The 26,730-nt window shown below is 33.8% G+C and overlaps 1 protein-coding gene across 6 annotated transcripts in view; it reads right to left on the bottom strand.

Annotated features, from left to right (window-relative positions):
- Positions 1-16,393: 16,393 nt before the first annotated feature.
- Rps6ka6 (ribosomal protein S6 kinase A6) overlaps positions 16,394-26,730 on the bottom strand; it is a 190,545-nt gene continuing 180,208 nt past the window's right edge. For all 6 annotated transcript variants that reach the window (XM_074064384.1, XM_074064387.1, XM_074064386.1 and 3 more), the window contains 2 exons: positions 20,648-20,788; positions 16,394-19,691 (listed from right to left, as the gene is read on the bottom strand). In XM_074064384.1, coding sequence (XP_073920485.1) covers positions 19,566-19,691; positions 20,648-20,788 — 267 coding nt within the window. In that variant the 3' untranslated portion in view covers positions 16,394-19,565. The remainder of the gene's footprint in view (positions 19,692-20,647; positions 20,789-26,730) is intronic.

Here is a 26,730-nt window from a genome sequence, read left to right as displayed (position 1 = left end):
TCCAACACCAGTTTATGATAAAAGCTCTAAGAAAACTAGGAATAGATAGAATGTAGCTCAACTTGTAAAGACTATTTATGAAAAACCTACAGCCAACATCATACTTAACAGTGAAAAACTTAAACCATTTCTCCTAAAATTAGGAACAAGACAAGGGTGCCCACTATCCCCACTCCTATTCAACATAGTTCTGGAATTTCTACCTAGAGCAATTAGGCAAGAAGAAGAAATAAAAGGAATACAAATAGGTAAAGAAATTGTTAAAATACCCTTATTTGCAGATGATATGATCCTATACCTTAATGACCCAAAAAACTCTATCCAAAAACTCTTAAGACACCATAAATAGCTACAGTAAGGCGGCAGGATACAAAATCAACCTACAAAAATCATTAGCTTTTCTATACACCAACAATGAACAAACTGAGAAGGAATATGTGGAAACAATTCAACTCACAATAGCCTCAAAAAAAATCAAATACCTAGGAGTAAATTTAACAAAAGATGTGAATGAACCCTACAAGGAGAATTACAAACTCCTGAAGAAAGAGATCGAGGAAGACTACAGAAGATGGAAAGTTCTCCTGTGTTCATGAATCGGTAGAATTAGCATAGTAAAAATGGCTATACTACCAAAAGCAATCTACATGTTTAATGCAATTCCCATCAAAATCCCAATGACTTTTATTTAAAAATTTAAAGTAGATTGAAAAACCTACTTTAAAGTTCATTTGGAAACAGAAGAGACCACGAATAGCCAAGGCAATACTCAGCAAAAAAAGCAATGCTGGAGGTATCACAATATCAGACTTTAAACTATATTACAAAGAAATAGCAATAAAAACAGCATGGTACTGGCATAAAAACAGACATGAAGAACAGTGGAACAGAATAGAAGATCCAGATATGAATCCATACAACTATACCCACCTCATTTTTGACAAAGGTGCCAAAAACATATGATGGAGAAAGATAGCCTCTTCAACAAATGTTGCTGTGAAAAGTGCTTATCCATCTGCAAGAATCTGAATCTAGATCCATGTCTATCACTGTGTACTAGTATCAACTCAAAATGGATCAAGGACCTACATATTGGACCTGAAACTCTGAAGTTACTACAGGAAGGAGCAGGAAGTACTCTGGAACTAATAGGTATAGGCAAGAACTTCCTCAATACAATCCCAGCAGCCCAGCAACTAAGAGAAAGGATGGACAAATGGGACTTCATAAAATTAAAAAGCCTCTGCACAACAAAAGAAATGGTATCTAAACTGAAGAGACCACCCACAGAGTGGGAGAAAATATTTGCTAGCTATACATCAGACAAGGGACTGATAACCAGAATATACAGGGAATTTAAGAAACTAAACTCTCCTAAAATCAATGAAGCAATTAAAAAATGGGCAACTGAACTTAATAGAACTTTCTCAAAAGAAGAAATTCAAGTGGCAAAAAAGCACATGAAAAAATGCTCACCATCTCTAGCCATAAAGGAAATGGAAACCAAAACCACACTAAGATTCCACCTCACCTCTGTTAGAATAGCCATCATCAAAAACACCACCAACAACATGTGTTGGTGAGGTTGTGGGGAAAAAGGAACCCTAATCCACTGCTGGTGGGAATGTAAGCTGGTACAACCACTCTGAAGAAAAATGTGGAGACTTCTTAAAATCTAAACATAGATCTGTCATATGATCCAGCAATCCCACTTCTGGTGATATACCCAAAGGAATGCAACACAGGTTACTCCAAAGGCACCTGCACATCCATGTTTATTGCAGCACTATTCATAATAGCCAAGTTATGGAAACAGCCAAGATGCCCCACTATTGATGAATGGATCAAGAAAATGTGGTATTTATACACAATGGAATTTTACTCAACCACGAAGAAGAATGAAATCTTATTATTTGCAGGTAAATGGATGGAACTAGAGAACATCATTCTGAGTGAGGTCAGCCAAGCTCAGAAGACCAAAAATGTTCTCCCTCATATGCAGACTTTAGATGTAGGGCAAATGCAGTAATGTGGTTGGACTGGGACCCTATGACAAGGGGAGAGTACATATGGGTGATATAGAAATAGGTAGAAAACCCAAAACATGAAAGCATTTGATGTCCCCACTCCAGAGGAGCTAATACAGAAACCTTAAAGCAACAGAGGTTAGCATGAGAAGGGAATCAGCAACCAGGGTAAAGATCAGTTAGAGATGAATCAACATGGGTCATAGCACGTGTACATGAAATTAATGCTAGGAATATTTATGGATAGATATCCTTAACTCAACTAGCAAAAGCACTTTGTCTTCCTTATTATGCTTGTCTATTTTCTTCAACAAAACTAGTGATAAAGGCAGAACAGGACCTGCCTGGAACTGAGGAGGGAAGGGGTAGAGGGTGGGAGAGGGGGGCAGGGGGGAGAAATAACCCAAACAATGTATGCACATGTGAATAAATAATAAAAAAATTAATAAAAAATTTAAAAAGATAAAATATGCACACACACACACAAAATCTGAACAGATACTTCACTCACAAATATATAAAAGTGATAAAAGTGACAATCATATGAAAATATGCCCACCTCATTAAACCAATAGAAAAAAAAAAAGAAAATGCAAAACATGCTTTTCTTAAGTTGTTTACATTTAGAGAGGTAGACTGCAGGTTTCTATTATTACAATGTCATGCCCCTCTCCTCCCCGAGAGCTGTTGCTCCACCTCCTTGTTTACCAGTGGGGATAAACCCACTGGGACGTGAGGCTTTTGCTTTTGGCTTTTGGGCTTTTGGCTTTTTGGATGTGGAAGGCTTTTAGAAGGGAGGATTGCTGGAGGGAGATTGCTGAAGGGGGAAAATGAATGGCTGAAGAGAAATTGCTGAAGGGAGGATTTCTGAAGGGAAAAGAATTGCTGAAGGAGAACCGCTAAAGGAAAATTGCTAAAGCTAAAGAGAGAACATGGGACAGTGCAAGTCTGCACTGAAAACTTTATACATAGGCCTTAGAAAAGCTAAGCTAAAGGAAAGCTACAGAGAACATGAGACAGTGCAAGTCTGAGCACAGAGGCTTTAAGAAAGCTAAAGAGAGAACATGGGACAGTGCAAGTCTGGGGGCAAAGTCTTTAAGAGAGATTATGCTAAAGAACAGCTAAGAGAAAACATGGGACAGAGTGAGTCTAAGGAAAGAGACTTTAAAGAACAGAAAAGAAGACTTTAAAAGCAAGATTTTAAGGAAAGACTTTAGAAGTAAGGTTTTAAAGAACTGTAAAGGAGTAATGCCTTAAAAAATAAAGATAGAGAAAAGAAGCAGTGTAAATGAAGAGAATGATAGAGAACAGAAGCAATAAGACTGTTGTGCATCTCCACCTAAGCACCCAACACACCTGGCCCCAACTTTCTGTCTGTCTATCTTGTGTCCTTTCTGCATCTCCAGTCGCTGCCCAATTAGCCCCAGTTAGGTTCAAGAGAGCAAGAGAAAGCTCACTCCACATCTTCAGTGTTTACAAACTGAAGGGAGAAAACATAGTTCCTTCATCATTAGCTATGTTAAAGTTTTTATTGATATTCTTTATTTGATTGAGAAAGATATTTTCTATTTTGATTTTCTTGACAACTTCTATCAGGAACTTGCAACTTTTTTTCATATTCTTTTCTGTATTAATTTATATAATGTGATTTTTCTACAATAACTTTTTAGTGTATTAGATTACATTGATGTTTGTCAAATATCAATACAGCCTTGCATTCCTAAAAAAGCCCCTATGGTCATGATGTGTTATTCATTTTTATATGTTGCTGAATTATATTTGCTAATATTTTGTTAAGGAATTTTGCATCATTATTCATGAGAAATTTTGATATCCAGTTTTGTACTTCCTTTGTCTGTTTCAGGTAGCAAAGTAATTCTAGCTTCATAAAAGTAATTGAGAAGTGTTTTAACTTATACACTAACTCAATGAATAGTTATGAGGCTGTTTAGATTATCTGTTTTATATTGGGTGAACTGTGGTAATGTTTCCAAGGACTTGGACTATTGCACCAAGGTTGACAAGTTTATATGTGTACAGTGGTTTTTAGCATTCCCTTACTACCTTTCTGATGTTGGAAGGATCTCTATTTATAAACCCCCTTTAATTTCTGATGTTGTGAATTTGTGTCTTCTCTCTTTAGCAGTCTTGTTAAAAGTGTGCCAATTTTATAGATCTTGTTTCAAAGACTTTTCTATTGTTTCTCTATTCTAATTTCATTGATTCATACTCATATTTATTATTTTCTTATTGCTTACTTTGGATTTCTAATGTTCTTCTTTCTTCAGATTATTGGGTTTGGACCTTAGATTACTGATTTAAGACTTTTCCTCTTTTCTAATGTATGTATTCAGTGCTACTAATTTCTGAGTGTTACCTGTGTTTCAAAATTTTTGATATATTCTATGTTCACTTTCATTCAATTCAATGATTTTCTTTTTTGATCTGTGGATTATTTTTTAAATTTATTTTTAACTGGTACATAAAATTTTACATAATTGGTTACTATTTAATGCTTTGATACATTCATGCATTATATGTAATGTTCAGGTAAGTATAAACATATCTATTTCTCAAACATTATATATGATGGAAAATTCACTCCTTTCAATATCTAAAATATATAGTATATAACTGTTAACAATAGGCATCTGACTGAGGTATGTTGTTTTAAGTAAAGATTTTCCTGTTACATTTTTTCTACTGTTACATTGTGGTCAGAGAACGTAACCGGTATGATTTCAGTTCATTTTAATGTTTTGAGGTTTGTTTCATAGTGCAAGATATGGTCTATTTTTGGTATACATTCTGGGTACACTTAAAAAGAGTGTATGTATTCTGTTTTTGGATGGACGGTTGTGTAAATTTAGATTAAATACTGTTGATTACTAACACTGAGCTCCTCTATATCTTTGTTAAATTTATCTTCAGTTGTTCTATTAATTATTGACAGAGATATGCTAAATTATCCAACTATACTTTATATCTCCTTTAAGTTCTATTTGTTTTATTTCATATATTTTTCATTTCTACTGTTTGGTGTATACATATTTAGGATTTGTATAACTTCTTGGTGGATTGCCTCTTTTATGATGATGCAGTATCTTTTCTATTTACTCTGAAGTATACATTATTTGACACTGATATAGCCACTCCTACTTTCCTGTTTACATGACGTATCTTTTCCCATCCTCTTACTATCAACTAGCCTACACCATTATATTTGAATTGTTACCTATAGAAAAAAAATACATGGTTGGGTCAATTTTTGCAGGGAGTAATGTTTTACTTTGTCAGTCATTGTTTTATAATTGGTGTATCTAAATCATTTACATTTAGTGCTATTACTGCAATTAGGACTTAAGATCAACATTTATTTTATAGTTCTGTTTGCTATGTATTTTTGTTGTCTTTTTTCTACATTTCTTGGGCTAAGTGTGTAGTTTTCAGAATTCAATTTTAATTTATTTTTAATATTACTGAAAATCTTTTTATTGGTTTTTGGTGGTTGCTTTAAATATTACATTATATGTACATAATTTATGACTATCTCCTAATATCATTTTAGTAGTTCTCATAAAATATAGAAAACTAATCCTCTGCCAGGTGTGGTGGTGCACATCTGTAATACCAGCACAGGAGGATCAGGCAGGAGGATTGTGAGTTCAAGGCAGCCTGGGCTACAGTCTCTCAAAATCAAAATAAGCAAGCAACAACAAAATCCTGACCTGCTTCCATATCATTCTATGCTCTTCATTTATAATTTTCTTCAGTTCTTCTACCATAAACTTAGAACTACCTCTAAAAGTGTTATTTTTTTTTCTTCAACCATCAAACTTAATTTAGAAAACTAAAGAAGAAAAGGAGTGTCTATTGTATTCACCCATAGTTTTGCTTAGAGTGTTCTTTCTTCCTTCCTAATGTACCAAGGTTCCTTCTGGTAATTTTTTCTTTTCTGTTCAAGAGACTTCTAAACATTCTGTCATTCTTTTAGTGTAGGTATGGCAGCAAGTTGTTAGTTTTCCTTTATCCAAGAATGTATTTCCCCTTTCATTCCTGAAGTATATTTCTCTGGGCATATGATCCAGTGTTTACAGTTTTGTTCAGCATGTTAAAAATGCAACATGCAACATAACATATTTTTCTGGCAATCCTGGTTTCTAATGAGCCATCCTTGTCATTTGAATTTTCTCCCTATAAGTAGGCTATTTTTCTCTACTTTCAAATTCTTTTGTCTTTAGTTTTTAGAAGTTTAATTATGATGTGTCTTAAAGTGAATGTCTTTGAATTTATTCTTTGGAGTTCACTCAGCTTCTCAAATTTGTAAGTTTATAACTTGTCAAATTTGGAGAATTTGCATATTACTTGAGTTCCTTTGCCATCCCACCCTCTTCTCCTTTCCTTCCCAGATTTCATCAACACAAATGTTAGATGTTTTATTATAGTTTCACAGATCCCCAAGGCTCTACTCACTTTTCTTTTTTGGTCTATTTTCTCTGTTATTGACAATGGGTAATTTATTTCTTTTTGTCTTCCCATTCATTAGTGTTTTTTTCTTTTGTCCCCTCTGTTCTCCTGTTGACCCCTTCCACCAGTGTTTTTTTTTTTAATTTTTATTTTGGTTATTTTATTCTAAAATTTCCATTTGGTTGTACATGTCTTCTATATCTTTGCTGAGAGTTTCTTTCCTTTTGTTTCAATTTTGTTCATAATTGCTTGAGGAAGCATTTTATTTTAACCCTGGCTGTTTTAAAATCTTTGTCACCTAATTCTAGTATAACTGTTACTTGGTGTTAGCGTCTATTGGTTGCATTTTTTCATGCAGTTTCTAACATTTCTGGTTCTTCCATGATGCATGTTTCACATGAAATCAAAAAATCTTCACTACTGTGAGATTCTGGATGTTATTTAAATCTTCTGTTTTAGGTGGCTATATGACACCATTCCAGCAGGGAAAATAAAGGTGTTACCTCATTAATGCCAGGTAGAAGTAGAAATCCAGGTTCCCCATTCAGCTTCTGTTGAGAACAAAGTGAGGATAATCCCCATTACTGATATGTGGGAGTAAGAATTTTAGCTCATTTACTAGGCCTTCACATATTATCTCCCATGGTGGTTGAAGAAGGAATGCCTTATTGTCCTTACACATGTACCATTCACTGACACACAAAGGAAAGGTAGGGTTGCCTCATTATTCCTAGGTGATGATAAAAAACATGCCAAATATGTCTCCTCTGATACTATTTCACTGTGGAGAGTGAGGGGTGCCTGGTTTCATAAGATGTGGATAAATGTCTAGTCTTCCTATTTTCCCATATGGACTCCACTGGTATTGAGTTTTAGGGATGTTAATTACAGATTAGTTAATAGAGATGAAAGACTTGTCTCTCCATTCCACCTGCTCTGAAATCATCCTGGTGGGGAGTTTAAGAGGGTCTCATTACAATCTAGTAAGGGAGAAATTCTGGACTCCCTACTTGGCTTTTGCTGGCAAGGGTGAGGATGTAGCTGCAGTTATTTCTATGCTATTTGTGCTTAGCAGTTGTCTAAAATTTTTCTATTTCACTAAGTTGCCCTTTTATGATATTTTTATGAGAGAGAGCAGGCTTTTGTTGGGGCTGTCTGCAACCTTGCACATTCGTGGGTTGTTAACTTCTCTAGCACTCAGTCCGGGATACGAATTAAATTCCAGAAAACTCACCACTGTGTTGTTCCTCAGTTCCCAAGGTTGGTAGTCAATCTGCTTTCACCTTCCAAAATCACTTTATGTTTGCATTATATATAATAGTGTTTTTAATTGTACTTTATGGGAGAAGTAGGGGGAGGTACATCTATTCCATCTTCCGGAAGTGGAAATCTCTTTTTAATGTCTGTTTCACATTTAGATTAGCTGAAGATCCATCCAGGTGCCTTATTTTTTAAGGTAATTGCCATCATGCTTTCCTTAAAAAGATGGATTAAGTGGAAATATTTACTTACTTTTCATATTTCTATGGTACAGCTAAAGATTTTAATCCTCCATTTATTAACATTCTGATGTTAATAGAAAAATCAACTACCAGTTAAGAGTTTTTCATCAGAAATTTATATTTTCATTAGCTGGTTGGAAACATACTCTAACTTTTTCCCCTCTCTTTTCTTAGTTTACTTTGAAGGGCTGAGTAAATTGAATGGGTTGGAGAGAGGGAATTAGGGCATTGTCTTTTATTCATTCTTCCAGGTAAAGACTGTTAACACTGAAACAGAAAATGGATTTGGGACAGTGTCAACTTGCTACATTAAGGGTATCAATAATCTTAATTTCAGTTATTGTATCTAATCTGCAATGGTAAGTAGATAAACCAGGGACTGAGTAAGGGTACACATAGTAAGACTAATAAATCTGATCAAGATTCCATTACACTAAAATTTGAACAAGAGGAAAAAATCCAAATTTAAATTAAATAGAAAATATTGCATGTGAACTCCAAGTAACTTCCATGAGAAGATTATAGGGTTTGGAACTACACATAGAGATGTTTTAAATTCTATATGAGTAATGGCTCATGTAAACTTGAGAGCTTACATAACAAAGAAATTCCATTTATAAAAATTATAAATTATATTTATGAAGTTTACAAAACAAAGAACCTCTTACAGAACTGTTAGTGAAAAATTGATCTAATTGAAATACTAATCTTATTGAAACAAATAGTAGTATCAGTGCTACACTCATTCTCATTACCAAATATTTACTTTTGAAAAACACGTTAAGCACCATTCTAAATTTCTCTCCTATAATAAACCCTCTCCTTAAAATTTGAAAGAAAAGTGGTAATCAGCTCTTGAGTAACTCTAGTAGTAGAAAATTCAGTAGGCTTCTTTATGTCTTGACAGATCTAAAATATATACCCATATAGAGAAAAAAAAAGAGGCTGTGAGTAGTCATGTAATTTAAACATGTGGATGATAAAGCAAAATCCCAAATGAAGTTACAGTGATGTAGTATAGAACACCCAACCTAACCAAAAGGATTGGTATTGCTTTCCTAAGATTACACAATAGATATAAAGATACAATCTTGACAGAGATTATCACCTCTCATGAAGACTTCAAGAATGAAGTCTCATTTTGTTAATAACAGTACTCCAAAAAATTCACTTGCCCTGGTGAAAATTTCATCTTTCAGAAGACAGAAAACCATAAAAAAACTGACAGTTGAAATTAAATTTTGATCATTGGGGGAAACTACCCAATGATATAAAAGTGGCAGGAATCTTGACAAAATTGGTATGAAGCTTATAGGCTGAAGCTTATAATTGTGAATGAAGAGAATACTGGAGGATAGTCATGCACACATCCTAGATTTAAGGAGTCATCTTGGAAAAATTAAAGATGAAATTGTAATTTGAAGGCTATAAAAGGGAAAGAATGTGATACATATAATACAACAAATGGTAGAGGAGAGCCATCTATAATCATCCAAAATAAAACAGAAATGATTCTTTAGAGATGCTTTCTGGTAAGCTTAAATATAAACAAAATAGCATGTTCAAAAACTAAAGAAAATAATGAAGTATTACTTTTTGAGTGGTACCAATCTGTAGAGTATTGTCTACCCAGGTTGGAATAAATCAGACCTTATAAAAATGCTACCAAAGGGTTTTTTTTATTTTGGCTGTTCAGTAAAAATTAAAAAAAAAAGAAAAGGTACAGACATATTGTTTAAGGATAATACGATTTTTTAAAAAAAGATGGTGAGAAAACAAAAATTGCTTAGCTTACATCTTGCTTATATTTTGTCTACCAAAGAGAATTAGCTCCACATTGGAAAGTTGAAGGTAATTATAGTAAAGTAGACATGAAAATGAAAAGACAACAAGCAATTTCCAAGCTATATTCTATGGTCAAAGAATAGGGAGGTGGCTTGGGCAAGAACAAAAAGATTTTGATTTAGCAAACTCTCTGGGTGTGGTTGCTAATACGTGATGGCCAGCAAGTGATAATAATCAAAAGGACATTAAAATTTAAAGATGTCTTATTATCAAAGAATCCACAAACCAGATAAATAACCTGTGCTTAATCAACTTTGAAACCAGCAGTTCTCAAACTAAGCATACATCAAAATCAGCTGAAGAAATCTCCTTGATATACTGCAGATCCTTGAGACCCAGTCCCAGTGTTTCTCACTCTGTTGGTCTGTGGTAGGACTTAAACTATGCATTTCTAATAATTTCTGAGATCATACTGATGCTTCTGATCCAGGGGCCACATTTTGAGAAACACTGGCTTTAATAAAGGTCTGGTCCCTAGGGGTAGTGAGAATAATTAGGCTGCTAAAGAGAACAGCTTCATATAGGTCATCTAAATGTCTTAAGTGGAAGGTACAAACACATTCCAGCCGCAGTCCAGCTGCAGCGGGGGCTCCAACTCTGGTCTTGGGTGCTCAAGCAGCAAATAACAATACGAACTCGGGGTTGTGCTGGGCAGCAATGGCATAGTTTATTTTCTGAAGAGAGTATTTAAGCAGTGCAGAAAAGCAGCAAGGAGTATGTGGCAGTCCCCAGGTTTCCCCTGACCTCTGTACTGGGATTGGCTGTCACGCTGCTATGGCTACGAGTCCAAGAGCAGAAGATCATGTTCTTGGTACCGGGTTTTCCCAGTCCCACACAGAGAGAGAACAGGGTTGTTCAGCAGCTATCCTTTTGGACTGTTGCAATCTCTCTTAGGGCTTTTGCACAAAAGCTACAGTGACTCTGCTCTTTTCCAAGAGGCTTTGGGGGTCCGGAGGGTTTCCCACACACTCCAAGGGTACAAAATCAGGGGCTCACAAATGAGGTGACTGAAAGCCTAACTTCATCAGTATGGCAGAAAATCCTCATTCTAGTTCAGAAGCATGTTACATTCTATGGACTGAGAAGCATAATGTGTTGTTTCCCACTGTGCCATAATCCAAATGAAAATTTGGATTACAATAATCCTGTCCTTTTTCTACCACAGTATGTCAGGGCAGTTAACATTTAGCTGCATTTTTATGAGGCATTTTTATAGGTTTGACCCTAAAGTTCATACAGAAAATAAACATACAGGAATGCCTAGGAAAACACTCCAAAGAAAGATCATAGGGCAGGGGAGAACACCAAAGCTTGACAATACACTGTTGGTGAGGCTATGAAAAAACAAATACATTGCTGGGAAGAATGCAAAATGGCATAATGTCTATGCAGGAGATTTTGGCAATATCTAAAAAATTACATAAGTACTTATCCTTCAATCAAGAAATCCTACTTTTAGAAATTAAAATTATGTTAAATGATGTATCATTGGGGATATATTAATATGAAAATATATACACATGAAGTTATTTTTTATCATTATTTGTGATTGTAAACTACTGAAAACAGCCTGTCAAAGCACAGGAGTTTGGTTGAATAAACTACAGCATACATACACAATGAAGTACTATGCAGCTATAAAAATCAATATGTATGTTACCTATGGGGTAACATGGATTTCCAAAATATATTAAGTGAAAAAAGCAAAGCACAGGAATACATAGAAAATAATACCTTTCTGCAAATAGAAAGGGAAAATAAGAAAGTATATATACATATATATATATGTATATATATGTATATATATATTATATGTATACATATAATATATATATACATATATATACATATATATATATGTATATATACATATATATATATATACACACACATATATATGTGAACGGATGAACCAGAAAACAATGTTAGTTTCTTACAAGGGGTGTGGCAAATAGGGTAGAAAGGATATTGAAGGGATAAATTTGACTTTTTGAAAAATGTTATTGTTCTACATATTCAAAAAATAAAATCAGTAAGAATAGAATATGGGGACTAACACTATAACATTAATAAGGAAACTAATTTCAAATGATAAACAAAGCATAAACACTAAATAGAAACAACAGAAAGTTTAGCTAAGGGAAGTGTACATCACCTTGTGGTCTCAAGTTAACATTACAAAAGTGGATGAGACTTTAGTTGTTCTGTTTAAGAAAGAGCAGTTTTAGTATCTGCATTTTATGTAGGCATGGTAATTTTTTAAAAAGTCTATGTATGGAAGGATAATGGATAGCTCAAAGGGAATAGCAAACATGATTTCTACCCATCATCTATTTGCCCTTATTCTAGTTATATCACTTTCCATTAGAAGTATCTGAGCTCTTTCCACTTTTAGTTCAAGTTATTTCTTACACACTTCACTAGACACCCAGTAGTAAACGAGAGAAGTTAAGGTTTGGCGCTGTTATTGCTATCTTATCATTATATACAGCCTGAGAATGTCCCTCTTCCTTTGAAGATATGTCTGAGAGATGAAGAAGAAAATGTACCATGACATTGACTAAGATATGAACCCAGGCAATAAATCCCCTTACATGTATAAGAGTTCAAATTAGGTATTACCATTGTAACCAAAAAGGTCTTAAAGTTTTACTGTAAAATCATAGCTTAAGACATTATGCCATTCAATACCGCTTGCATAAGGTTCATCCTGTTACTTTAAAAAAATTTTAGTATCAGTGAAAAGTATTTCTTGAAAGACTAGCCTGCTTTTTTTTAAGGGCTGGGGATCAGACCCAGGGCCTAGTGCATGCTAGGTAGCCTGATTCTTGTCACATAATCATCACCTAACCTGATGGGTTTCTTATCTTGCCTTACCTACAGGAAGTTCAGGGCTAAATGTAATGTTCAAACATAAATGATCTGTTAGCCATGTCCATTGGCATACTTTTCTTCTCATTTTCATAATTTTGTTTTTGTGTTTCAGTTTTTAACAGCCTTGTTGCACTCACCTGTTGTTATAAACAATCTTTAGTCTCTGTTAGAAAGAGAATTAAAATTAGTAAAAGTGTCTGGCAGAGAAACAGAATACAGTATTTTTTTTTGACCAAAAAAATGCATCTATTAACAAAGAGTACGCATTTTTGCCAGAAACTGAATAATTAGTTGCCAAATGTGGTTGCTACACTAAGTCTACTTGCCAGTCTTGAAGAAGAAGGAAGTGCAAGGCCTGGAGCTTAAATTATGCACATGCAATGAAGTTAGGCAGGGGGATGAGGAAGGAACAGACTTAAAAGTACGAGTTTACTTTGAGCTTGGAAAGAGAAGATTTTATGTTCTAGAAGAAGGGCATAAATGTTAACTTTCAAAAATGGGTTCCCAGAATTTTCAATCTATTTCTTCAAGTAAAGAGGACACTGGTAAAATCATGGGAGTAACAAATTGTAGTCTGCTTCTTTCATCGTTAGCTCACCCTCCAAATCAATTTAACTAGATTAAATCAGCCGAAACTATTCCAGGGACCCACTGACTAAAATGCATTTTCTACTTTGGTAGGTGATGTTTATTTATTTATTTAACCAGCTGGAGATACAGTTTACTTACAGCAGCAGCCATGGAGGTGGGGCAGAGGGAATACACAGCATTTACAAAATTAGCTACCTGTATAGGATGGATTACATATGCAAAAATAAAAATCTCAAGACCACAGGTGGTAATGCAGGTGGGTGGCCCCTGAACATGGTGGAGGGGTATTGATTCATGAAAGGAAAAGCCACCTGCCATGGAAATTAGTACAGAGCCCCTCACCACCCACACATTTAGACACGATAGGATGCAGGGTGGGGAGGATGGGAATTGAAATCCACAGAGCCTGCTGCTTGAGGGAGTGGGGAACTCTTAGTCCCTGTTCAACTACTTGGTGGGAGTGGAGGGCACTCTTCCCAGAAGGAAAGGGGTTTGTTCCCTCAGGGTCCCTGCTGGACCAAGCCCATCTCTTACCCAGCCTGGACAGGGGGCTCTTACCCAGCCAGGGTGGGCCAAGGAACAATGGGGAAGTCCATGTGGACAAACCAGCTCCCAAACTACTCCCCACTTCCTCCTCCAACTAGAATGGCAAATGGGAGAGGCCAGAGGGGAAAGGGTGAGTTAGGGCCTGAGCTGCAGCTGCTTCTCAAGGTAGGTGATGTTTAAATGACAACTAAAGAATGAAGTTCTTTAGTGTGACTACATTTCTTAAAGTATGATGTAAAAATGGTGATCAGATATTTTACTAAGGGGTTGAGAGATGGGAGGTATGAAAGAAGCTAAAGCAGAAGGCAGAAGAAAATGACCAGTAGGGAAGCAATTTTTATAACCTTCTCAAAGCAGGCTTGGGATTCATCCTGTTTACCTTTAAAAAGTTGAGAAAAATAGAAGAGGTACATGAAGATTTTGATGAGCAGACTCAAAATGCATTTCTGTATGTACAGATGTTATAATTTAACATAGACTACAAATGTGGCTTTTCAGCAGGATTTCTATTATTACACTTGATTCTAAGCTTCAAAGAATTTTGTAAACACTTAGAGACTAAGTTAATTTGTCTGCAATGTAGAAAAGGTTGTCATCTGAACTAACTAGCATACAGATGTATTCTTCTGATAAACTCTAAAAGTACTGTATGTTTATATACTAATTTTCTTGAACTCCTTTGTCTTCTAAAAACATTAGAAGAATCTTAAAGTGATGAAAATACTACAGTTCAGAAAATATCAATGGATATGCATAGCCAAGCAATATCCTGAAATACTTGTTAAATGTGGTTCCTGAACAATGTATATGACATTCAATGAATTCTGCAATTAGTTGTATGTAATTAATAAAAGCAGACACAGAGTTCTACAATCATAAATGATCAAGCAAGGTCAGTTTTTTGTAAAATATTAGAAAGTCATAGCCTTTTTATTTAGTGCCCAGAGAACATCAGTAACATGATTTTTTTGATCACTGTTGCTCAGTTTTAACAAGAACAAAAATAAACATAATTTTATGTCATCTTTGGTATGCTATAAATTCAAAATGATAGACATTTCTTTAGTAGCACTGTGAAGAAAAAGAATAATGTAAAATGCAGTACTGGAGTTGATTTTACATGATGAAAAATGTAGTCAATGAATGAAAAATCTCAATTTCAAAAGGAACAGTGCTTTAAAGAAAATATTTATAAAATAAATGATGGTATAAAACACATAATATAGTCAGAAAAGAAAATACAGTTATCTGAACACTGGGGGCCTTTTCTTTCAATTGAAGCCTTTAGATTTTTAAATACATGTGAAGAAAATTTATACACAACTGCTATTTAACACCATTTCTGTGTTGAGATGTGCAATAAAATGCAAGTGAATATAATATTTCTATATTGGAAAATAAGTATAGGAATTCAAAAGTGCTTGGGAAGTATTGGCAGAACAGTTTTTAAAAACATAGCTATAGAAAACTGTGCTCTCTTTGCATAAAGCCTATGTAACTCACAACTACAAACACTACTTCCTGTTTTTCTTTTAAATCAAACACAGAAAAACCACATTTTCTTTTATATTATGAAATTTAATAAAAGATAAATTCTCATTTCAAAACCATGCTGACATTTGAATATTTAATTAAGATTTTATGCATAACTTTAAAAATAGCATTTTCTTGCTAGACTGCTATCCTGGTGTTAAAAATTTTCTTGCACTAAAAAAAAAACAACCTTACATTTTTGTTTTATTATATAAGTGGCATTGATTTCAGAGAAAATAGATTTGAAAAGAGAAATAAAATGTAACCTGGGCAATATTTGTTGGTAGGAAAGGAGGAACAAATAATTAACTGGTCATGTAATGTCAATTATTAAGAAACAAATGCACTTACTAACATATTCTCTAGAACTTTCTCACATAAAATTAGATGCTTAATAAATACTTTTGAAGAGTAAATTAGTTACCATAACTAGACAACTAAAATGAAAGCAAAAGAGTCATCCAAAGCAGCTCTATTGTTTAGATATATGAATACGGAACAGGAACAAAGCCTAAATTGACAATCAGTCTTAATACCCCTGTCACGCTCTCTCTCACACATGATTTCTAAACATTTAGCTAAAATTTCTTGCTGGCCAATAATCAAAAGGTATATAATTTGCCAATACAATAATATAATGTAAGTAAATTTGAATTTCTGCATTCTAAAAGTATTTTTATGTTTTTATATTTCAAAGAAACTTATGTCTATAATTTAGGCTAATTATATATTCAAGTATAGAAACCAAATTGAATTTTAAGTGATCAAGCATTATCATTTTACTCAAATTATATGACAGACTTTACTGTAAGACTAAAATTAGTGACACTGAATCCATGACTACAATTTATATTGTAAATAATACTGATGTTACTACATTCCTGCATAAGAAGGCAGATCACACATTACTGCTTAATTCTAATTTTAGCAACCATTTATCTTGAGATACACGCAAAAATACCTGAAAAAGATATGAAATGTAAAAAAAACGACATAAATAACTTTAACTGCAGTTGGTCAATCTATATTTATTGCTGCTTACATTTTTGTGAAATAACATTGTGATAAATAGGATCTCTAGGTCCTGAAATCTACACAAAGGATCTAAAAACTTGGAATCCATGGATCCCAAACTTTCTGTGCTTTTGTTTCTCTATTAATTTATGGGGGGGTGGGATAAAAGTACTTATGTTATAATACAAATATGGTCTTAACAACAACATATAAAGAAATGGCTGTCAATCTCTTCTATCATACCATTTTGTCATAGAAGTTCATTATTATTTTTAAAAGCTTGGAAGCTTCTAAGAGAAAATACAGACTGAGAAACAGATTACTGGATAATCTAACCCCGGGATGTACTGTGTAAGTTTCTTATCCCAAAACTATCTTCCCTGATAACTAAATTTAAAAATTATTCTTATTTGTTTAGATTGCCTGAAACTCCTGCAACTAGAAACTCATTTGTTTAATGAACTCATTCCTTGAAAAATACCAATTAGGTACTATCCAATAATAGGAAAATATGAATTAATATAATGAGATAGCTTTCCTTTAACCTTTTTAACTGAAAATACATGTTGTGAAAGTCTGGATTTGGGGAAAGAGAAAGGAGTAAGGTCCTTTTGGAGCACTAAATTCTTCTAGGAATAGGGTAAACCTTAATGATGGAGTGAGGTGCAGCATCATGGATTTGGGAAGCATGGAGAAAGAATATAAAAATTGGACAAAACTTGCATAGTGAAAAGTGTAATTTTTCTAGTGAGTCTTTAGGCTCAAAATGGTTTTTTTCTTTTTCATATATGAAAGGTGTCTTATTATCAGGATAATGCCATTCAATCTGTATAAATGTTTCTATGGGGAGTACTATTTTAACATGTTTCATGGGGAAACATGATTAACACCAAGTATCTATTCTTAAGTCACTCATTTATAAAAGCCTCATCAAAAAAATTCCTTCATTCAAATAAATGTTTGTTCTAGCAAAAAAAAAAGGTATGATTCGACATCCCTACCTGGGCTCCTTCTACAAAATGAGGGTATAATTTAAAATGTTCCCTTATAATAAGCCCCCAATACACTACTGTTTTGGGCTAGCATGATTAAATTTCAAGCAGAAAACTCTCTCATGATTTCTGGGTATATCCACTAGCATGCCTGTATTTTTAACACATTGTCAATCCTTATTGGGTGGTGTGGAATTGTGCTGATCATTGCTTAATTCTTGTAGTGTTACTTTCATAACAAGACTATATGACATGACCCTTTGAGCAAGCCAAAAGAAAATTAATTAAGATTATCTATTTTTAAAAACTACTGATTATAGAAAGCCTAAAGGTTATTTTGTGATCACTTTTCAATTTCCAATTTTATTTCCCCTAATTTTATTACCTGAAAAGCATACATGGAAATAGTACATATCCTGAAAAGTTCAACAGTAAAATTACATCTCTGAATTTCACAAATCAATTCTGATAGGAAGGAGGCATAACAGCACAAATAAAATGATAGGAGGAAAATAAAATATGTGGACATGAATTGTTATATATATGTACTTATTGTATAAAAGAAAAATGAGGAAATAGCCAAATTGGAACATAAAAAGCCACAAAATGTATTAGTCTATCTACTTCTATGTAATGTTATCATGTAGCATTATGTGTTCTCTAATGTTTTTCAATTATGTCAAAAAAGACACCTAAAAATAAGAATCAATACTTTATATATCACACCCAGGAAACAGATCTTTTTACCTGGATTATAGATCACTTATATTATAGACAATAGGTATAGTTTCTTTTATTAAATAACAAAGTTGCATGTCTCCTAGCCTAGATCATAAGCTCAGTAATCATTTCTCCCTGAACTAAGCAAAATAAAATATACAGAAAACAGTACACCTATTACACAAAAGTAGTTCACTTATATTCAGTAAACAAAACTGTGATATCCTCCAATTTACATTCATTAATTATTTCTGTCAGTATTGGTAGTAATGGCATTTTCTTCAACAACAAAAAATTCGTTTTAAAAATTTGGCCAGATATTTTATTATAAATATGATTTTAATGTGCTCAAATCTCATATATATCATTACTGCCAATTTAAAATTTAGTTTTTCTTCTTGAAGTATTACTATTCTGTAGCATTGTCTAACATTGAAATATATTATACTATATCATATGTGCTAACTGCACTAGTCCACCATAGTAAAACTTCAACTATATTACCAAACAATTTGAGGAAGTTCAATATGCTACACTGTAGCTCAAAAACATGGAAGTCAGAAATACAACAGTGTAGCTCCATTTATAAAAGAGACAAATGATGATTAAATCTAATGGCTAACTTTAAAATCAGATTACATTAATACCAAGATAGTGTCAACACCATGTATACTTTGTTTTTCAAAGGCTTAACTATAATCTATTTAGATTACAACATCAACATAAATCCTTTGGATAAAAAATTTTCACTTGTACCACAAATTCCATTAGATGTAAAATGTTAGAAGCTTTATGGAAATTTTTTCTAGACGAAACCATTTATAAATAATTTACAGATCTGTTTGCACATATTATTGGTGATTTAATTCTGCAAAAACTTTGGCACCAACAATATTAGGAATTCATATATTAGCACAGATGTATTGTGTTCTGGCACCAAACTATAATGACTACATTTTAGTAAACACATATAGTCAAATGGAATCCTTTGGTTGTGCACAACAAAAAGTTTCTACAACTTTTTTTTCTTTTTCAAAAAAAAGAAGCCTATATCCTTTAGGATCTGATGTTGAAAAGTACTGACACTGCTTAGCATTATAGTATAAGCATCTGGATTATTGTTATTTATTTCCTAAATCATTACTTTACGAAAGTAGAAAAGCTAATATAGTAAATTTATTTGAAAGAAATTTTAGAAGTTAGTGTGCAGAGAATTATTAAGACCTGTTGGACACCAATTATATGCTTAAATAAACATTTGGGCACTATTGAAATACATGTATGAATATTGTGGACCTGTGTATGTTTTTTTTAAACTGATTCTCCCTAAAAAAGGGGAGGCTTAAACAGAATATTCAAGTAATGCAGCAGAAAACAATGCCTTTTGATGTAAGATTAGGCAAAAAGCCACACATTTAATTTTCTCTTCATCCAGTTAGCTAACACTTCAAATCTTACAAGCCAGTTGATGTTCGCTTTTTCATGCTCCGACGCTGAGCTAAGCTTGAAGCAGCAACAGGCTCCAAGACTGGTTGAGAAGTCTTGTGAGTCAGAGCAGAATATGTTGCAACCACTGCTCCCTGAAATAGTGAGAAAACATCACAAATAAAGTAACAATCTCTGGAAGCAAAAAATCTTCCACATTATTTCATGAGACATTTATCTAGGACAAAACTTTTCCTCAAGAAGATAAATGGGTATATTTTATGCACTGATGCTACCTTTGTGAATTAATACTCAACTACTGGTATATTTTTCATTTAAATCTGTTTCTTGCAAAAATTGTTAAATCACTGAATTTAAAGTCTAGTTGAATGCCTATGAACATAACAAGTGGTACAAATAGTTACAATTTAGGTGCTAATAGCAATATCTTATGCTCATATAAAAATCCCATTTACTCTAGTTAAAGCCTCAGTGTCTTGCAAAAGCAAGGGAACCAGATATAAGATTAAATGGCACTATTGATAAGAGCTATGTTATGGAATCATCTTAGGTGCGCATCAAATTAATGGTTAAAGAAAACAGTACATATACGCAATGGAGTATTATTCAGACATGAAGAACAGAATTATGTTATTTGCAAGAAAAAGGATAGAAGCGGATGAACAGCAACATGTTAAGTAAAATAAACCAGTCTCATAAAGACAAATACTACATGTTTTCTCTTCTATGTGGAATATGATTTAACAAAAAAGGCATAGCAGTAGAAGGAGGGGCTGTTAGGGATATTGAAGAGGATAAAGGGGAACAAGAGCAGGTAATAGAGGTAGATACGATTTATAAGCATACATGAAAATATCACAATGAAACACATTTTTCATAAAATAAATATAAGCTAAAAATTGTATCTTTATTTTATAATCAAGACAGTAGAAAGTTAAAAAGAGAACATGAAATTAAAAAAACAAAAAAAAACAACTTTAAGAAATAAAGATACTTTAAAGAATTATCTGTGTGATATCAGTTAATGGCATACAATGGCTTTATTAGGTATTTAGTATTTAGAAAGCATATAAAAGTATGCTTGTTTTACCGAAACAATATGTGATACATCATTTCTCCTTGGCTGATCATTCTCTAACTTGTCTCCATGAGTTATCCATGAATGCTTTAACACTTGTTCAGTAGTATATCGCTGATGAGGGTCCATATGAAGCATGTGGGAAAGTAAATCCTAAATTAAAATGAAAAATATATTATATATAGTTTTATGTTTTCTCAAAATATAAAAGCATAAGTAATTATGTAATTTGTTCTACACTGTTTTATTTGACCTATACTTAGGAAAAAATACAGTTAACTGTGTAAAGATAATCTTGAAATATTTTCAACATATAGTAAATTCTTATTATTTTAAAATCAAAGGATGCAAAATCTCTGGAACTGGTATGATGTTACTAATAGAGGAAGAAAATGTAAAGTTGCAGGAGTTATCTTAGAATGTGTTAAATGCTCAGGAGGATAAAAGGACCTACTGAATTTGCTGGTAAGGTGGGCTCCAATGTGTAAAGGTATGTTTATACAGATATAGCATAGAAAAGAAGGTCCCAGGTAATTAATTCACTCAATAATGAGGGGCTTTCTACATTCATACTAAAGAAAGCAAAACGTAAATCAGCAACTGGCTACTAGCATCGTAGTAGTCTAAACATCCTAAGTTTTTCATCAAAATAATTATGAATATACTTATCATTTGATCTGTCACAATAAAAACATTGTGAATATGACATAATCTCATAGCAAAAACACAAGTTTAAATACATTAAATTATGTGATACTTTTAGGTAAACATATCCTTACTATCTTTTAGAAAAAGAAGTAAACTCTCTTTAATAAGCATTTTTCAATATAGAAACAAAATCATCATTTGTGAATACTTCAATATAAAAAGCATGAAACTAAACATTGTGAGTAGTAATATCAAATTATTCAGAATAATATAATTTGTTGAAAACTATTTAAGTGAGTAGGACAACCAAACAAAATAATCAATTGGGAAAAGAATATATGTGTAAAAATGGAAATTTTATATTAAAAATAAGATGGTGAATTATTTTAATAAAAAACACCTAAATGGTAATCATAAAAATTAAAATAGAACTACATAATTATTTAACGTTACCAGTCCTGGGTATATATCCAAAGGAAGTGAAATCAGTATGTCAAAAAGATGCCTACACTCCCATGTTCATTGCAGCACTACTCACATAGCCAAGAAGTTGAAAGAAACAACCTTTGTCCATCAACTGATGAAGGGATAAAGAAAATGTAGTATACACACACATCCTCACATACATACTGTAATATTATTCAGCTACAAAAAAGAATGAAATCCATGTTTGTGACAACAGAACTGGATACCATTATGTTAAGTGAGTATGCCACGCATGCAAAGAAAGACAAGGATCACCTGATCTCACTCATTATGCAGCATCTAAAAAAGTTAATCTCATAGAAAGAGAGTAAAATGCTACTTACCAGATACCAGGGAAAGTAGGGAACAAGTGGGGGGGGCGGGCAGGTAAATGTTAATCAGTAAGTAGTTTGGTTACAGTTAGATAGGATCAAGAAATTCTGGTGTGCTGTTGTACAGAATGACTATAGCTAACAAGAAAATACTGTACATTTCAAAAAGACAGAAGAAAGGATTTTAAATGTTTTCATAAAAAAGAAATAGTAAGTATTCCAGGAGATAGTTATGTTTAACCTGATTTAAACATTACACAGAGGACACATGGATTGAAACATTACAATGTACCCCCATTGATATGTACCATATTTTATGATTTTATAAATCAGTTAAAAATAAGTATAAAATAAAGCGCACTGGGAACATAAAATTTCAATAGTCCAAGGGCTTCTGCTTTTGGGTAATATGGAATGCCAGGGACTAGATTTACCCACCCACGTGAAACACTAAAAATACAAAAATAAAAACAAACAAACATGGTGAAACAACAGTTTTCAGGAGATCAAATGTTAGTCAATGAAACAGAGTGACAGTTAAAGACAGAAAACAAATTAGCTCAGCATTATGATTCTCTCAAATTACCACCTTGAGAGAGATTTCAGGCTGCTGCACTGACAAGGGAAACCTAGTCAGAATGTATGGGTTTGAGTTGAGATGACAGAAATGAGAGTCAAAGGAGATCAAGGCAAATGAAGTAAGCAGGACAGAGTATTAGAGAGGTGAGGAGAGCAGAGAAATAATTACAGAGATGTATAGATGACTTGCAGCATTATTTAGAATACTACTGATAAACACACATGTGAAAACCTTGAGATCTACCTGCAAGGACTGAAGGAAAATCAGAACTGTTGTAGAGTAGGCTCCATAAATTTGTAAAGTATCATGTGTCAATTCAAAATATTTCTTTATTCCAATATTTAGAATGATATTTGAAGGAACTTTCTGATTATGTTTCATTGAATTATGAATATTATAAAATGCTACTTTGTTCTTTTTTAAACATAATTTATTTGTATGGTTTACAAAAAGAATGAACAAAAATATTACCAGGAAAAAGATAAGAACTCATACTGGGTAGAGAATACTATTTTCCACCAAATAATGTAGAAAACCTAAAAATTCATGAAGTACTTGGAAGTACCTTGAATCGGTGAGTAGCCTGAGACTAAACACTGCTTGCATCTTGCCTAAAAATTGTAAAGACCCAACAGAATCACTGTATTCCTTAAGTTAACTGCTGCCTAGAATAAAACTTAGCAATATTTACAGGAATATAAAAGTATCCAGCATCCACTGAGATAAAATTCATTATTGTATGTCATCTTGTCAACAATTATCAGGCATACAAGAAAAGCAGGAATGTACAATGAGGAAGAAAAAAAACCCTAAGACTCACCCAGATCTGACAAGTTAGAATTAGCAGACAACATCCTAACAGTTGTAACTCTAGCTCAGATGTTCAAAAGTTGAGATAGAGAAGATATAAAAAAGACCCACATTGAACTAGAAATGTAAACTAAAATGTGAGATTAAAAATAAACTGACTATAACAGCAAATTTAGCAAAGAAAAAAATGATTTGTCAATAGATGAAAAGAAACAGTGTAAAACAAGCAGAAGAGCATCAAAGAGCTGTGGGTCAACCACAAGAGGCCTAACACCCCCCCAACACACATACATGTAAAATTGGAGTCCCAGAAGGAAAGAGGGACAGAAAAATTTGAAGATGTAAAACCCCTGAAATTGTGAAATTTGATATAAACTATAAACCCATGGTTCCAAGAAGCTCACTGAATCCCAAGTGTAAGAAAAATAAAGGAAATTACATTAAGGTACATGAAAATCAAACTGCTCAAAACCTAAGATACAGAGAAAACCTTAAAAGCAGCTAGAGTGGAAAAAACACATTTATACATAGCAAAAGAGATAAGGATAATAACAGATTTCTTGTCAGAACAAAATTCAAAGGAGAAGAATTATGAAGCAGTATTTTTAAAGTACTGAAAGGAAGAAAACAAGTCAACTGAGAATTTTATACTGTATGAACATATGTTTCAAAACCAAAGGCAAATACTAACCAGGATAAAGAAATTTATGTCATAAGGATAAAGGAGAAAATAAGACAAACGTAAACATGTACATAAAAACAGCTTTAAAAAGTACATCAAGATGCTTGGAGAGGTGGGTAGCATGGCAAGGCATGGGAGTGTAACAATAAGCAGACGTTAAGTGAAACTGAGGAATATAAAACTTTAGATTTGTAAAAGGAACAACAGCCCTTAATATAGAGCAGCACTTGGCAACACAGGAGGAAAGAGGGAGGCCCCCCACCCAATGAGGCTTTATACAAAAGAGAAAAGGAAAGCCTTGGCAAGTTCCACAGGCATACAATCTGAAGCTCTGCAAAAATACAGGTGAAGACAAATACTATCCAGGATAAAGAAATTTATGTCACTAGAATAAAGGAGTCCAATAAAGAGAATAAACACATGGGAGATCCAAGATGGAGTATAGCAGAGGGAATCAGAATTCCTAAGCGCCACGATTTCAGAAATCACTTAGAGCTGTAATAGCTACATTTGGGTAATTTTGATTCTTCTTAGCCAACTAAATTACTGCCAACACATAGGGTGCACATAAAATTCAAGCACTGACCCTTAAAACACTGTTAATTGCAACTAACAGCCAGAGAAGACCCAGTATAGGATGGAACAGCCTTGGAAGAAGCCTCTGCTATTTCTCCTTTTTTCTTTCCTTGCAAAAAGCAGAAGACTATGGATCAAGCTGAACTGGATGCCATGATGTACAGGACATATAACTAATGGACAGCTTACATACACCCTGCTGTCCTGAACAAGTCACTGGACTGGGACCGGCATAGCCCGAGAAAGCATCCACCTTGGGAAAAGCCACATGTCATTTCTCCCCACCAGCCTGTACTCAATTCTGCCAGCATGAATCTGCAATCCCAACAGGTGAGCATCACATACCACATTCCCTCCCAGGAACATAATCTAGTGGGAAGATTGGATCCCTCCACAACCCTGAATAAAACTCAACACAATAGACAGTGAACATAATTTACCGATGTTAGTGAAAATAGGGCAGAATGTGGAATAGATTTTGGATAGCAGGGATGGGGTAAGGAACTGAACTCTCAGAGTGGGTCAGTGTGAGAAGCCAACCTCCCAGAGAAATATTAACACTGAAGGATAATGGACTCAACTCCCCCATCAAAAGACACCATTTAATAGCCAAGTTATGGAAACAGCCAAGATGCCCCACCACTGACGAATGGATTAAGAAAATGTGGTATCTATACACAATGGAATTTTATGCAGCCATGAAGAAGAATGAAATGTTATCATTCGCTGGTAAATGGATGGAATTGGAGAACATCATTCTGAGTGAGGTTAGCCTGGCTCAAAAGACCAAAAATCGTATGTTCTCCCTCATATGTGGACATTAGATCAAGGGCAAACACAACAAGGGGATTGGACTTTGAGCACATGATAAAAGCGAGAGCACACAAGGGAGGGGTGAGGATAGGTGAGACACCTAAAAAATTAGCTAGCATTTGTTGCCCTTAATGCAGAGAAACTAAAGCAGATACCTTAAAAGCAACTGAGGCCAATAGGAAAAGGGGACCAGGAACTAGAGAAAAGGTTGGATCAAAAAGAATTAACCTAGAAGGCAACACACGTGTACAGGAAATTAATGTGAGTCAACTCCCTGTATAGCTATCCTTATCTCAACCAGGAACACTTGTTCCTTCCTATTATTGCCTATACTCTCTCTTCAACAAAATTAGAGATAAGGGCAAAATAGTTTCTGCTGGGTATTGAGGGGGTGGGGGGAGAGGGAGGGGGTGGGGGCAGGGGGCAGAAATGACCAAAGCCTTGTATGCACATATGAATAATAAAGCTATAAAAAAAAGACACCATTTGATAAACTGGTTTAAAAAGGAAGATCCAACAATCTTTTGTTTATAAGACATCCACTGTACTGACAAAAATAAACATTGGTTTAGGGTGAAAGGGGGAAGAAGATTTACCAAGCTAATGGCTCCCCAAAACAGGCAGGAGAAGCAGTATTTAAATCAGAGAATTACATTAGTCAAAAGACAAAGAAGGTCACTTCATACAAATAAAAAGAGCAATACATCAAGACGAAATAACAATTATCAACTTATATGCCCCCAATGTCAGTGCAGTCAACTTCATTAAACATACACTAAAGGACTTAAAATCACATATACACCCCAACACAGTGGTAGTGGGAGACTTTAATATTCCTCTATCACCAATAGATATGTCATCCAAACAAAAAATAAAGAAATCTTAGAATTAAATGACACCATACATCAAGTGGACCTGACAGATGCCTATAGAATGTTCCACCTTGCAACAGCATAATATACATTCTTCTTAGCAGCCCATGGGACTTTCTCCAAAATAGGCCATATGTGAGGGCACAAAGCAAGCCTCAACAAATAAATACAAGAAAATTTAAATAACCCCTTGTATACTATCTGATCACAATACAATAAAACAACAAAAACAGCAGCAGAAAATATGCAAACAATTGGAGGTTGAACAACACATTGCTTAGTGATCAGTGGGTCATAGAAGAAATACGGGAAGAAAC

This window comes from Castor canadensis, chromosome X, assembly GCF_047511655.1.
Source record: "Castor canadensis chromosome X, mCasCan1.hap1v2, whole genome shotgun sequence".
Lineage (NCBI taxonomy): Eukaryota > Metazoa > Chordata > Mammalia > Rodentia > Castoridae > Castor > Castor canadensis.
The sequence above is the reverse complement of the archived record's forward strand: the minus strand, read 5'-3'. Positions and strand labels throughout refer to the sequence as shown.